At 43.6% G+C, this 15,304-nt stretch overlaps 1 protein-coding gene and 1 long non-coding RNA gene across 2 annotated transcripts in view; one reads left to right on the top strand and one right to left on the bottom strand.

Annotated features, from left to right (window-relative positions):
• LOC122783369 (neuronal PAS domain-containing protein 3) overlaps nt 1–12,765 on the bottom strand; it is a 23,490-nt gene extending 10,725 nt beyond the window's left edge. The window contains exons 1-4 of the mRNA XM_044048130.1: nt 12,532–12,765; nt 12,211–12,391; nt 1,927–2,045; nt 1,370–1,563 (exon numbers count right to left, since the gene is read on the bottom strand). Of these exons, the coding sequence (XP_043904065.1) occupies nt 1,370–1,563; nt 1,927–2,045; nt 12,211–12,391; nt 12,532–12,558 (521 nt within the window). The 5' untranslated portion in view covers nt 12,559–12,765. The remainder of the gene's footprint in view (nt 1–1,369; nt 1,564–1,926; nt 2,046–12,210; nt 12,392–12,531) is intronic.
• LOC122783380 lies at nt 4,270–7,025 on the top strand. The gene is made up of 2 exons (XR_006362041.1): nt 4,270–5,228; nt 6,518–7,025. It is a non-coding gene; the product is annotated as an uncharacterized LOC122783380 (long non-coding RNA).
• Nucleotides 12,766–15,304: the final 2,539 nt, after the last annotated feature.

Below are 15,304 nucleotides of genomic sequence, written 5' to 3' on the forward strand. Positions count from 1 at the left end.
GCCGTTAACTCCTGATGTGAATCTGCTTTATCTGGACACGCTGAAGCACACAGATCCATCAGCGACACATCTCCTCACATTTCAGGATCGGGTCACGCGGCCTCATGAATACCAACAAACCCACAACACCACTGTAATCCTGTGGAGATGGACTTTTAAAGGACAATTTCTCTGCAACCACAGTTACACTGTAAAAAATACAAGTCAGAGCCACAATCAAACTGGATATTTGTTTACTAAGATTTGAAAACCACTCTTTTCTTAGAATTCAAACTTTAATCTCTGAATTCCGACTTTAGTCTCAGAATTCCGACTTTTTTCTTAGAATTCCTACTTTAATTTTAGAATTCTGACTTTTTTTTGGAATTCCGACTTTACTCTCCGAATTCCAACTTTAGTCTCTGTATTCTGACTTTAGTCTCAAAATTCCAACTTTAGTCTCAGAATTCTGACTTTTTTATAATTCCTACTTTAATTTTAGAATACTGACTTTTTCTTGGAATTCCGACTTTAATATCAGAATTCCTACTTTAATCTCTCAGAATTACTTAGTCTCAGAATTCTACTATAACTCAGAATTTTTTAGTCTCAGAATTCTGACTTTTTAGAATTCCTACTTTAATTTTAGAATTCTGACTTTTTTTTGGAATTCCGACTTTACTCTCCGAATTCCGACTTTAGTCTCTGTATTCTGACTTTAGTCTCTGAATTCTGACTTTAGTCTCAGAATTCTGACTTTTTCTTGGAATTCCGACTTTAATATCAGAATTCCTACTTTAATCTCAGAATTCTGACAATAATCTCAGAATTCCGACTTTAGTCTCAAAATTTTGACTTTTGTCTCAGAATTCCTACTTTAATTTTAGAATTCTGACTTTTTCTTGGAATTCCGACTTTAATATCAGAATTCCTACTTTAATCTCAGAATTCCGACTTTTGTCTCAAAATTCCGACTTTTGTCTCAAAATTCCGACTTAAGTCTCAGAATTCTGACTTTTTTTCTTAGAATTCCAACTTTAATTTTAGAATTCTTACTTTTTCTAAGAATTCCGACTTTAATCTCAGATTTTTTCACTTTTTTTTCCTCAGAATTCTGACTTTTTTCTCAGAATTCTTGCTGTTATATTTTTTTTACATTTCATTACATGTGGCACTAATACTATGCTATAATGCTATACTTGATGAACCTTACTCACATATTCAGGACTGAACAGCAGCATGAAATTAAAGTTCTAACAAAAATAATTGTATTCTTTTCTTTGAAGATAAATCTTATTATATATATAGATAATATATAAGTTATATATTATATAGATAGATACAATATATAAGTTATATGTATTTATATATATACATATATGTATATTACCTGTTCTCACAGTAGACAATCTTCAGGTCCATGTTGACCCGGGTCACGAACATTTGGCAGTCGATGCGAACCTCGTTGATTGTGGGCGGCGGCAGAGCGTGAGCCACCACGACCATCCCCATGATCTGATTGGGCACCGAGCGACTGTGAGTCAGAGCCATTCTGATACGAAGACGCCCCGTGACGTGGATCACCTGAGCGAGGACACCAGAGAGAGAGTTAACCCTTTCATCATGTGATTGTACTGTAACACAGTTAACCCTTTCATCATGTGACTGTACTGTAACACAGTTAACCCTTTCATCATGTGACTGTACTGTAACACAGTTAACCCTTTCATCATATGACTGTACTGTAACACAGTTAACCCTTTCATCATATGACTGTAACCCTTTCATTCGTTATATAGTATATGCACATCAAATAGTATTTTGTTTTTTATTGTTTTTTACATGACACTGAAAAGTGATATTTGTTGATTTGAAAGAATGAACTAAATATGATGAATAAAACAAAAAGAAAATGGGATGGTGGCGTTTCCATGGCAACAGGCCGACCTTATATCCTGAGGACTTGATGTGAACGCCCCTCTTTGTGAGCGTCGACTTCATCCGGATGAAAAAGGAACGTTCCAGGGTGTTGTCGGGGGACAGGAGACTGGGACTGCTGGACTCCACTGAGACACACACACACACACACACATTTTAAAGTTGTCAAAGTCGACAAACAACAAACAAATGCATTCACAGTGTCGGCCAATCAGAGGCAAGCAGAGAGCCAACAGGAAGTTCACAGAGACCGTCAAAATAAAAGTCTCCATACACACGTTTGAGAAGATGTGAAAATAAGTCGAAATGTTATAGAAAAAAAACTCAAACAATGTAAAATGTATCAAAACTTTGACTTAGGTGAGAAAAGTCTTGAGTCATGTGACCTGTTTAAAGTTTCAACCACGTCTCTACGTTAAAGTATCACGACGTTGTGGGCGGGGTTATGATCTTTTTTTTATTGATGTGTATGTGGAAATTCATTTTTCCGCATGTCGCCATGGTTACTCGAAGCACTTAGAACAGTCAGATCGCAACATTCCCGATCAAACCCGACGTGTGGGGGACTTCTCTGCAGCAACACTCAAAAACACAAATGAGATTGACCTGATTGGACGTGTGCCTGTGTTGCCACGGTTACAGGTCACCACCTATTTGCCCAGAATGTGTCTTTGAGAAGTTTCACACAAGCTGGAGGTGAAAGTGTTTGAAAGAGGAACGGACGTGTCCCCCAAACACACACACACACACACACACACACACACACACACACACACACACACACACACACGTGCGCACACACACACACGCGCGCACAGAGAATAGAGGGTCTCTGGTGGACGTGGTGGTTTGATCAGCACTGATACGTGTTGACAACGTCTAATGCGAGAAAATTGAAAGAAATAAATTAATATGCAAATTCACCCTTTATAATATAAATGTCCTTGAAGAGAAAGAGAGAGAGAGAGAGAGAGAGAGAGAGAGAGAGGAGGGAATAAAGGAGGCGAGCGAGGAATTATAAAACAGGAATAAATAGGAGACGAGAGAGAAAGTAAAGCAGAAGAAATGAGTGGAAAACAGCTCTGAATAAATGAGAAAGTGAAGGAAAGAAGGAAAAGAGCAGATGATGTTTGAAAGTTTGCTTTATTTCAACAACAAAAAACATGTCAAATAAAATCATCTTCAGAGCGCGTCCACGTCTTTATCTCAGGGTGAGACAGAAACTCAACTTTATAAACCACACACACACACACACACACACACACACACACACACACACACACACACACACACACTCTCTCACACACACACACTCACACACACACACACACACACACACACTCACTCACACTCTCACACACACACACACACACACACACACACACACACACACACACACACACCACACACACACACACACACACACACACACACACACACACTCTCACACACACACACACTGCTGCTCCATCACTAAGTTCAAATGTCTGATTTTGTGATTCAGCTTTTAAAATCCTGCGCTCAGATTTACGCCAGTGACACAGAGTGACCACACGAGGCAGCAGAGGTGTGTGTGTGTGTGAGTGTGTGTGTGTGTGTGTGTGTCACAGTGAGATAAAGACGTCGTGGACTTAAACTGACGTAGAATGAAGGTGTAGCAGAGGTGAAAGGTCAAGTACGACTGAACGTGCAGACGAGAGGAGATGAAAGAAGAGAAGACAAATAAGTGAAGTGAGGTGGAGAGGAAAGGAAGCAAGGACACAAATGAGGAGCTGAAACTTTCCTCCTCCTCTCATCCCTCCATCCTGTCGTCAGTCCTTCAGGAAATCAGCCTCCGATCTGATGGAGGAATAATGACGATGGAGGGAGGACGACAGGGGAGCTGCACTCTGTCTGTCTGTCTGTCTGTCTGTCTTTGTTATTCACTTTGAATTAATGGGATTAGCCCCCACACACACACACACACACACAGGAAAACAAGAAGAGGAAAAGGAAGAAAAAAGAAACGGAGACGGAAAAGAGAAAAGAGAGAAGGAGAGAAAAGATGGACAGAAGCAGAAGAAACAAATAAGTGAAGAGAAAAGAAGAGAAGAATCATGAGAGGAAAAGAAAGAAAGAGGAGCAAAAAAAACAGAAGAAGGTAAAGATGTGAGGAGGAGGAGGAGGGATGGAAGGATTTCCTCCTGGAAATGAAAAGAGGAGGAATAAAAGAAGAGGTAAAGAAGGAGATGAAGGAGGGGAGGAGAGAGAGGAAGAGGAGGAAAAAGTTAGAGGAGGAAAAGATGAAGAGAATGTGAAGAAAATGATGAACATGAGGAGAGAGGAAAAAGATGAAGAACATGAAGACACTGGTTTAAAAAAGAAGACAAAGAGGAGGTGTTTTGTGATTCCTGTCTCACTCTCACGTGTCTTCAGGGAGCGTCGCTGCTACGAGACACAGATTAGCTACAAAGCAGCAGGTGGCGCCGACGCTGGACTCTGGGACCTAATTATCTCTGACGGGAAACTTCCTCGTGTTTGAAGGACAAATGATTCATTAAAAACAACAACTCACCTACGCCTGCCACTGTGGACAATACCCGCGTGTCCCCCGCGTGTCCGCCTGCTTCACAGACACTGATAAACTCAAGCTCGCGACGTCACGTCCAACGACAACTCCACACCGAGGTCACCGTGACCTTCAGCAGCCGCTCGTCGCCATGACAACACGGGCGGGAAGGAAAGCACGCCACCATCTTTGTTTTACGATTAAACTAAAAAAACAACAAGCACCAAAACACATCAGGGGGAGGAGCAAGAGACACATGACGTCTGTGTCACATGATGCCACTGTGTGTGTGTGTGTGCGCTAGTAGAGCTCCTCAAATCCTTTTTTCCCACAATGCAACAGCATGGGAACCAAAGGTAAAAGAAGGTAAAAAAACCCTCCTCCTCCTCCTCCTCCTCAGTGCAGTGATGAAGAAAGACTTTTATTTTGACAGTCTCATCCGAACAATGAGCTCAAATCAAACAGCGCTCTAATAGTCTGGAGACGCCTCGAACCCGGCTTTGTCTTTTCTTTATAGTTCTCTTTCCTCCGCTGAGAGACACTCTCCCTCCTCCTCCTCCTCCTCCTCCTCCTCATGATCTCCCTCTGACGAGACTTTAAGTCTTTACTAATCTGTCTTCAGCTTCTCCTCTTCCTCTTCTGGGAACAGATCTGCCTATGAAAAGAAGACTGACGAGCCGAAGACAAAAAGACGGGGGGACAAATGTGTGTGGACACAGTCTTGTGTCCTGTACTTTGAGCGATCTGTTTACGTCCAGCGAAGGTGAAACTGCGACAAAACGACAATCACACACACACACACACAGACACACTCACACACACACAGACACACTCACACGCACACACACACAGACACACACCTCACACGCACACACACAGACACACACACACAGACACACACACACACACACACAGACACACACACGCACAAACAGACACACACACAGACAGACACACACACACACACATACACACATACACACACACACACATACACACACACAGACACACACACAGACAGACAGACACACACACACACACAGACACACACACACACAAATAGACACACACACACAGACAGACACACACATACACACACACGCACACAGACACATACACACAGAGACACACACACACACACAGAGACACAGACACACACACACACATACATACAGACAGACACACACACACACACATACAGACAGACAGACACACACACACAGACACACACACACACAGACACACACGTACACATACACACACTCACACGCACACAGACACACACACACACAGACACACACACACACACAGAGACACACACACACACACACACACACACACACACAGACACACAGAGACACACACACACACACACAGACACACACACGGTCCCTGTTGTGTCTCAGTGATGTTTGACAATGAAAACAAACAAAAACAAACAAATATCAGGTTTTCCCACAGAGACACAGACGCCTGAATGCAGCGTCAAACTGTGGCATTCACACCGACAACAGGACAAACACTCAGTCCATCGCCATGGCAACGTCTCTACTGACACACACACACACACACACCCACACACGAGGAGGATAATGTTTCAAATAAGACACTTCATACAACATTTAGCCATCTGATGCTATGCTAACAGTCTTACTTTAGCCATCTGATGCTACGCTAACAGTCTTACTTCAGTCATTTGATGCTATGCTAACAGTCGCACTTCAGCAGCCTGATGCTAGCAGTCTAACTTAGCAGCAGTGCTACTTCAGCTGTTTGAAAAGAGCAGGTTAGCAGTTTTTATTGTGTTCTTTGTCCTAAATTATTAGCATTGCTATGCTACGATTGTTAAAATAGTTAAATTGTCAAAATAAAAGACTAGAGTGACTGGTTGATGGTTTATTGTGAAGGACAAACTTTTTTGTTTGGAGTGAAAAGTTAAACCAGAGTCTCTGATGTCTAAACTCTGTCCCTCTGCTCATCTTCACTCACGTTGTCTTCTCTCCTTTGTGTCCTCCTCTCTTTTAATGTCTCTCTATGTTCGTGTTTGGACAGACGGCGGCGGCGTCCCCCAGATAAAAGACGACCAAACAAGAAAGGGGACGGAGAAAAAAACAGCAACAACATGAGAAGACGACGAGACGAGTGCGTTTGCTTTAATTGGACGCAGACGGCGGCAAAGACGGGGACAGATGGACGGACTGAGCAGATTAGCATCAATAATCAGGCGGCGGTGGACGCGGCGGCCATGTTGATGGAGCTGCTATCTGGTCTCACGACCTGGACGACTAAAGACCAAAGAGCGGAGACGTTAGGACGGCGTCTCACTGCTCGTCCTCCGTCACAAACGTTTGTAAAGAGTTTTCAATTAAATCTGATCCTTTGTCTTAAAACCTCAATCACCCCCTCCTCCTTCTGTCTCAGTCTCTCCTGTCTTCTGTCTCCTCCGTCTCTTCAGTCTCTGTAATGAGAGTGCGGTGCAGTAATAATGGTTCTTGTGTCCTCTGAAGATTCCATTAGAGCGACGTACGGCGCTTTAATAAAAACTTAACCACACGGATAATTCTGCTTTAGTCACAATCCGAGTCCTTTGTTTGCCTCAAGTGGTTTTTATTGGTTTGTATAAATAAGAAAAGAGTCTGTGACGCTGATTTAATTAATCTGAACACTTTTACTTTACTTACTTTGTGACGAGTGAAGAGTTTAGAGGATTAAAAGGATTTAAACACTCGTATGTCACTGCAGAGGACTCCAACACTGCAGGGGGCGCTGTGAGCTGAGGAGAGCACGTGGAAACAGTGCGGCTACTTCCTGTTACCTCTAATGTTTTATTTAAATAAAAGATGACATAAAAACACGCATTTTATTTTGTAGGAATAACTACTAGACCTTAAAATAACACAAGAATGTGTATTTTATTTTGTAGGAATAACTACTAGACCTTAAAATAACATATGAATGTGTATTTTATTTTGAAAGCATAGCTACTTAATCTAAAAATAACATAAAAACATGTATTTTATTTTGTAGGAATAGCTACTAAAACTAAATACAACATACAAACAGCTCATCATACTTTGACTCTCCGGCGCCACACACTGGATCTACCTTTGAACAACGTGTCTTCAGTTCATTTTATCTCATCAGAGGAAAAATGAGTGAGAAAAACACAGGAATGTGAAAAGTCCTTCTGGAAGTCACAGTGAAACACACACACGCACACACAACACCACACACACACACACACGCACACACACGCATCCACACACACGCCTTTACACGCCAAGCACATTGAGCACGACGCAACACCACGCCAAGCACACACACGCGCACACACACACACCATCAACTGTGCATTATTAGCTCGTCGTCGTCTAATTGTCTGCGGCGTCGCCTTATTTCAACATCATAAGTCTTTGATTATTGTTGCTAATTACGCTATTAGCACAATGGAGGGGAATAATTCGTCATAATCGCTCACATTCATCATAATTACGCCAGTTTACAGTCACCTACGTTTAATGTCACTTAGAGCAGCCGTCGGCCGCCGCTAACGCTCAAGGACAAACTCACTGTGTGTGTGTGTGTGTGTGCATTAGAAACGTCACTTACACTTCACACCAGGAGGCAAAGCATTGTTAGGTGAACTGTTGTAAAGGTTTGGGCCTGATCTCAGACATTAAAACATCGCATCACGGTCTCCGATCACATGTTCACGTCTTTATCTCACTGTGAGACAGGAAGCTGAAGTTAGTAAACCACTCACTCTCCCACACCAAAGTCCACAGAGAAAATCAGTGATTTTAACATCACACACACAGGAGTTGTTGATCCACTGCTGCCTTCATCACGACAGTTCAAATGTCTGATTTTGTCAAATCCTGCATTCAGAATGACCTCAGTGACACAAAGTGACCACATGAGGCAGCAGAGGACCAGCAGCTAAAATCACTGATTTCCTCTTGTAATCTGTCTCTTTATGACGACACAACACCAGTTTGTGTGAAGTTTCCTCCGAGCATCATCAGGTGCTTCATCACGACGACAAGTCATTTCAGTGAGAAGGTCAAAGTCAACAGTCAGCAGAAGTCACATGACTGTTAATGAAGACGCTGGAGTGAGAGAAGACGAGCGTCACATCCTGAAATTACACTCATGAGGAATCATTTTCAGCCACTCAGCCGTCAGAGAGCTCAGAGAGGCGGCGGCGTTCACCGCTGTAGCCGCCGCCTCTCTGAGCTTCAACACTTTGACTGATATTAGTCAAATTGCATCACATGCTTTTAAAAAGACGAGTGTCTTTAACTTCAAGGGGGTGTTTGAAGGCGGAGAAACACTCTCCGTCAAGGTCGCGCCGCGGTTTGAATCCACTCTCAGAACTCTGTCATTAACACGATGAGGTCAGCTGTTTGATACGTCTTATATAAATATATAATATATATATATGTAAATATACATATTCAAAGTCTTCATGGAAGCAGAACATCTGTGAAGTTTCACCTTTTATTTCACGTTTGAGAAACTGAGAAATGCAAAAACGTGAACATTTTTGTTTTTCAGAAACATCTGAAGGTTGTTTGCACTCAGGCGGTGGTCAGGTCTGTGGAGGACACGTCACATCTTCATGGACTCAACCAGGACACAAGTTGGTTCAGTCCAAACTACAGGAAACAAAACAGCAAACACTGAACCCGCCCACGTCTGAATTATAGCCGGGCGTTGGCTCCTCCATCTCCTCCGTCTCCTCCGTCTCCTCCTCCAGACGACGTTGGCAGGTGAAATGAAAACACTCGTCCATAAATCATTAGCATACGGACGGACGAGGTGTGAAACAAAGGCAGCGGCGATCGATGTCCTGGCCAACGGCCCGGACCATGAGAGACGAGGCGGGTGATGAACGGACGCAGGGAGGAGAGGACGTAAACAAACCGCGTGTGTGGGTGTGGCTTGAAAAATGAAAAGTAAAGAGGGAAAGTGTTTAAACATCACTCCCTGTCCGGAGAGGGCGACGCCATGAATGTGTGAACTCAACCTTTAAAGAGGATTTATTTACTGCTTTTTATCATCACAGTTAGCAATGACATTAGCTACTTCAACAGCTGTGGCACGGGTATATATATCTGCTACTACACAAGTTAGCAATAACATTAGCAACGTCATAGGTTTGCGACGCAAGTTAGCAACATCACCAGGTACATCTTCCGCTATGATTCAAATGAGCTAAATCATTAGCCAGTGATGCCAGTTAGCAATGACATTAGCTACGTCAACAGCTACAACACAAGTTAGCAACGACATTAGCTACTACAACAGCTACAACACAAGTTAGCAACATCATTAGCTGTGACACAAACATTAGCTACAACTGCTAATGCAGCAATGACATTTGTTGTATATTTGACGTATATTTGTATATTTTTACATTACATTACATTAATGTAACATATTACGTATATTTGACGTACTTGATGTTTATTGACGTATATTTGTTGTATATTTGTCGTATATTTGACGTACTTGATGTTTATTGACGTATATTTGTTGTATATTTGTCGTATATTTGACGTACTTGATGTTTATTGACGTATATTTGTTGTATATTTAACGTATATTTGTTGTATATTTGTCGTAAATTTGTTGTATATTTGTTGTATATTTGTCGTATATTTGTTGTATACTTTACGTATATTTGTCGTAAATTTGTTGTATATTTTACGTATATTTGTCGTAAATTTGTCGTATATTTTACGTATATTTGTCGTATATTTTACATATATTTTTCGTATATTTGTCGTACGAGTCGCTCTGAACATTTCATGCTTTGTCTCAGACTGAGATTAAATTAGACAAAGTAAATCAGACTTGAGGGAGAAGTGAACAGGATTATTACCCACAATGCCTTGCACCCTCCTCCTCCTCCGGGGAAACACTCATACACATTCATACAAACGCCTCCTCTTTCACTTTTTATTCCACCTCTTTTTCTTTGGACAAATTAACATTAAAGAACACATACATGAATCCTAATGTCCCCCTCTCTCTCTCCCTCCCTCCCTCTCGCTCTCCCTCCCTCCTCTCTCTCTCTCTCCCTCCCTCCCTCCCCTCCCCCCTCCCCTCTCTCTCTCTCTCCCTCTCTCTGGTCATTATCATTGGGGATCACTCCGTCACATTCTTGCACGTCCGTCTCAAACATCTTCTCTCTCTCTCTCTCTGTGTGTTTTTTTCTTTTTTAGATAAATTAACATTGCTAAACACTCATGCACATTCAAACACGTCCCTACATCCCCTCCCTGCCTCCCTCTCTGCTCTTCTTCTTCTTCTCCTTCTTCTTCTTCTCTCTTTCATTTGGGGCAAATTAACACAAGAGAAAAAAAACACCTTTTGTCCTCGCTCTTTCAAAAACACAAGGAATCACTGAGGACGTTTAAATGACGATTAACTGAACACAGGAAGTGCTGTTTTTATCTTTATCTTATTTTACACCTGACATGAAAAAATAAATTTGCTGCGGTGCCTTGTGCAAACATAAACACGTAATAATTCAGCTGAAAAATTACAGCTACGTCATCAAATACAACACAGGTTAGCTACAACGTTAGCTACGTCATCAACTACACAACACAGGTTAGCTACAACGTTAGCTACGTCATCAACTACAACACAGGTTAGCTACAACGTTAGCTACGTCATCAGCTACAACACAAGTTAGCTACACCATTAGCTACGTCATCAGCTACAACACACGTTAGCTACAACGTTAGCTACATCATCAACTACAACACAGGTTAGCTACGACGTTAGCTACGTCATCAGCTACAACACAAGTTAGCTACACCATTAGCTACGTCATCAGCTACAACACAAGTTAGCTACGACATTAGCTACGTCATCAGCTACAACACAAGTTAGCTACGACATTAGCTACGTGATCAGGTGTGTGTTCCAGTAGGATTCCAAGATGGCTGCCACTCACATGTGAGCATGTTGCTACAGCGTAGAGGGTTGCTATCGACGGTGAACTACAGCGTAAATGGAACGTACAATTAACTGTGTGTGGGGGCCTCTTTAATGAACATTAGCATTAGCGTAACACCGTCCTCTTGCATTTCCTGAGTCTCCAGATAAAATGGACATCTGTGAACACGTCGCCTTAGTCTCCGCCCGTCTGTGCCGTGCTGCGCGGGGACGCTCGGTTAGAGGTTTGTAGAAAGTCAAAGACAAAAAAAACAAAAAAAAACAGAACAAAACCTCGAATGTAGAACTCCAATTAATTTAAAGCCCCTCCCCCTCCCCCCCACTGCCGTCACCAGCACCAATGAGCCCAGAATAAATCCGCAGCAGATCTAATTACCACACTGTCTCCAAAGACCGCGCCCGCCGCAGAGCCAATCTTCCTCTGCTTGTTTGAACAGACTGATGAACTCAGGGACGAGATGGATATCAAGTCATTTTGTTTAATTTATAAATGGATTTCAGCTTAATACTCAAATTATCATCAGCACCAGAGACTGAGAGAGAGTGAGAGGGTGAGAGGGTGAGAGTGAGAGGGTGAGAGAGAGTGAGGAGACGGAGAGACAGTAGGAGGAGGAAGGAAGGAAGGAGGAGGTAATATGAGGAAATTAAGCACTTTACTTTCTATGGTCTATTTAGGGACATTTTCAAAAACTTTCAAGGGCCTTGAAAAAAAATTGAAGGGTTTCAAGGAGCCATGGGAGCCCTTAAGGAGACACTAGAGGACAAACACAAACCTGGTTCAGGAGTCTCTGAGTGCGACGACGAGGACGCCGAGGACGCCCCGTCCTCGTTGACGGCTCCCTGGGACAGAGACATCCCTCGACCCGGCGGCAGCTTCATGCCGAGCTGCTCCGCCATCTCCACGTGATCGCCGGGGTGGATGTAGTCGAACGAGCTGCTGCCCGTCAGCTCCACCTGTGGGTCAGAAACACACTCAGACGTCTGTAACAATGCCTGCCAAATAATGAGCTCCTATCTGTATCCATCAACAAACTGACTGCCAAATAGTGAGTTGTTCTGTAAATCCAGCTACAGACTGACTGCAAAATGCTGACTGTTAGTGTAAAAGACGAGGACAGCATGGAGACAGATGATCCACACCATATAAGGAAAAGCCGAAAAAGACTGCCAAATAGTGAGCTGCTTTGGACATCCACCAACAGAATGCCTGCAAAATAATGAGCAGTCCTAAAGGTTCACAAACAAAAGGGACTGCCAAATAGTGAGCTGCTCTTCAAATCCACACACAGACTATCATGACGGAGGACATGAGGACAGTCAGTGTAACAGAGGAGGACACGGGGAGAGGACAAGATGGAGGCAGACGATTGGCTGTGGCGCCCCCTACAGGGAGAAGCTGGATGAGGAAGATGGTTTTAAAACCAATCACAGCTATAAATCAGTTCTGGTTTACACCAGATACCTCCACCTTAAAAAGGCAAAAGTGAATGTTCTCACTCGTTCACTCGCTCACTCGTTCACTCGTTCACTCGCTCACTCGCGGGCATTAGCTCCGACGTGGCCGTGACGTGAAACTCCTCTGCTGAGTTTGTAATTGATTAAAAGTCCTCGTGTTACAGAGAAGAAGAACAATGTAGATCCAATTAGCACCGTGACGTGTAAACATGAACACGAGCTCCCATGGTGCACCGGGGTCTCGCTCGCTGCGCGTGTGTGTGTGTGTGTGTGTGTGTGTGTGTGTGTGAGTCAGTGATCAGACTCATTTCTTAATCATCACTTTCTGCTCCAGATGAGACTTTATGAAGGGACTAAATTGCCTTAAAGGGATTTCTTATTAAAGGGATTACACCCATGTAATCCCCGCTTTGTCCCAGTGGACCCCCAAAAACCTGACACACACACACACACACACACACACGCATGCACGCACGCACGCACGCACGCACGCACGCACACGCTTCACCAGATTAGCGTGTGGAAATTTGACGCACACAGACGGTAAACACTGGAGCGTAACATAGAGTCACATGACACGATTGAAAACGGTGAACTTAATTGTGTGTGTACATGTTAATTACGTTACGTGTGTGTGTGTGTGTGTGTGTGTGTGAGGCTTTGTTGGCGTCGCTCCCTCGTCTCATCTCCAATTAACAGAGACAAATCCGCTTCTATCGCTGCTAATGAGAGTCTTTAAGGTGAAGGGGAATGCGTTTATTTAATAAGAAGGAGCTTATTTGTTCCGTTTCCATGAAAAAAAGAAGAAGCAACGCCAATTCTCCACGGATGCTGACGGGTGGATTACAGGAGGAGGAGGAGGAGGAGGAGGAGGGAGAGTGGATAAGGAGTCGCAGGAGAATATGCTGGATAAAAGTTGAGGTGGGAGGAAAGGAAGGAGTGTGACGAAAGGATGGATTAGAGGAGAGGAGGGAGTGAAGAGGACGAGGTGTGAGTCAAAGAAAGTAAAGAAGCAGGAGTTAAGAGAGAGTGAGTGAGGGGGGAGGAGGAGGAGGAGGAGGAGTAGTTACAAAGGACGAAGGAAAGTTTGAGCAAACTTGAAGAGAATAAGAAATGACACGGTAAAGAGAAAAACACCAGTTTATTCCTCGAAGAAAAGACTCACATCTTTATCTCACTGTGACACAGACCTTTATAAAGCACTCACTCTCCCACACCAAAGTCCACAGAGAAAAGCAGTGATTTAAGCTGTGTGTGTGTGTGTGTGTGTGTGTGATGTTAAAATCACTTTGGTGTGGGAGAGTGAGTGCTTTATAAAAGTGAGATAAAGACGTGAGCGTGTTCGTACACTTCAACACATGTACATTTTATAATTTGTTGAGTTTAAGATAAGAATCCAAACATGTTCTTACATGAAGCACATGCTAATGACACGGTACATGACACCTGCAGGCCACCGTACTTTCTCCTGCATGCTGCCAAAACAAAGGCAGGGATTCAGTCGACTGGAGTCTGCATCTTTACCACGAGTGTCAGTGAATCTTTCATGTACTTGTCTGTTAATTAACAAGGAGGCGAGGCCACATGCACACACGCGCACACGCACACGCACACGCACACGCACACACACGCACGCACACACACGTGCGCACACACACACACGCACACACAGCTGGAAACAGTGAAAATCCTCTGTGTGACTTTGTAAAGTACTAATCAAATAAGTTCACGTTGGCTCGCAGGGTTCAGAATTAATTACAGCATTAAACAGTGGCGTAATATTCCAACTTTGATAACGTGTAATTACTCCACTGTGAATGATTCATGTGGCAGAGAGGAGGGAACCACGAGAGCTCCACCCACAGGAAAGTGACCACACGGAGGCGTGACTTCACTCACGCGCAGACAGGAGCGAGTCACACAGTTCACTGATCCAACACACAACTATGACGTTTACTGTAAGACACAATAAACTGAAACACACACTGTGTGTGCGCGTGTGCGTGCGTGTGTGTGTGCGTGTGTGAGTGTGTGTGTGTGAGTGTGCGTGTGTGTATGTGTGTGTGAGGGCGTGTGCTTGTGTGGCGTGTGCTTGTGTGTGTGAGTGAGTGGCGTGTGTGCGCGCGTGTGCGTGTGTGCGCGTGTGTGTGCGTGTGCGTGTGTGTGTGTGGATAGAGAGGCAGCCTCCAGTTAACAGCATGAGTGTGTTATCAGTCAAATGACAGGGGACAAACCTCTACTGTCTCTCTCTCGCTCTCTCACACACACACACACAGACACACACAGACACACACAGACACACGCACACTCACACACGCACACACACAGCCCATATCCTTGTCAACAGCTCCGAGGATGACAAATGAACAGTCCATTATGAACTGTTTGCCACAGAGTGTGTGTGTGAGTGTG

The sequence above is a fragment of the Solea senegalensis genome, linkage group LG16 (assembly GCF_019176455.1).
Source record: "Solea senegalensis isolate Sse05_10M linkage group LG16, IFAPA_SoseM_1, whole genome shotgun sequence".
NCBI classification, from domain to species: domain Eukaryota; kingdom Metazoa; phylum Chordata; class Actinopteri; order Pleuronectiformes; family Soleidae; genus Solea; species Solea senegalensis.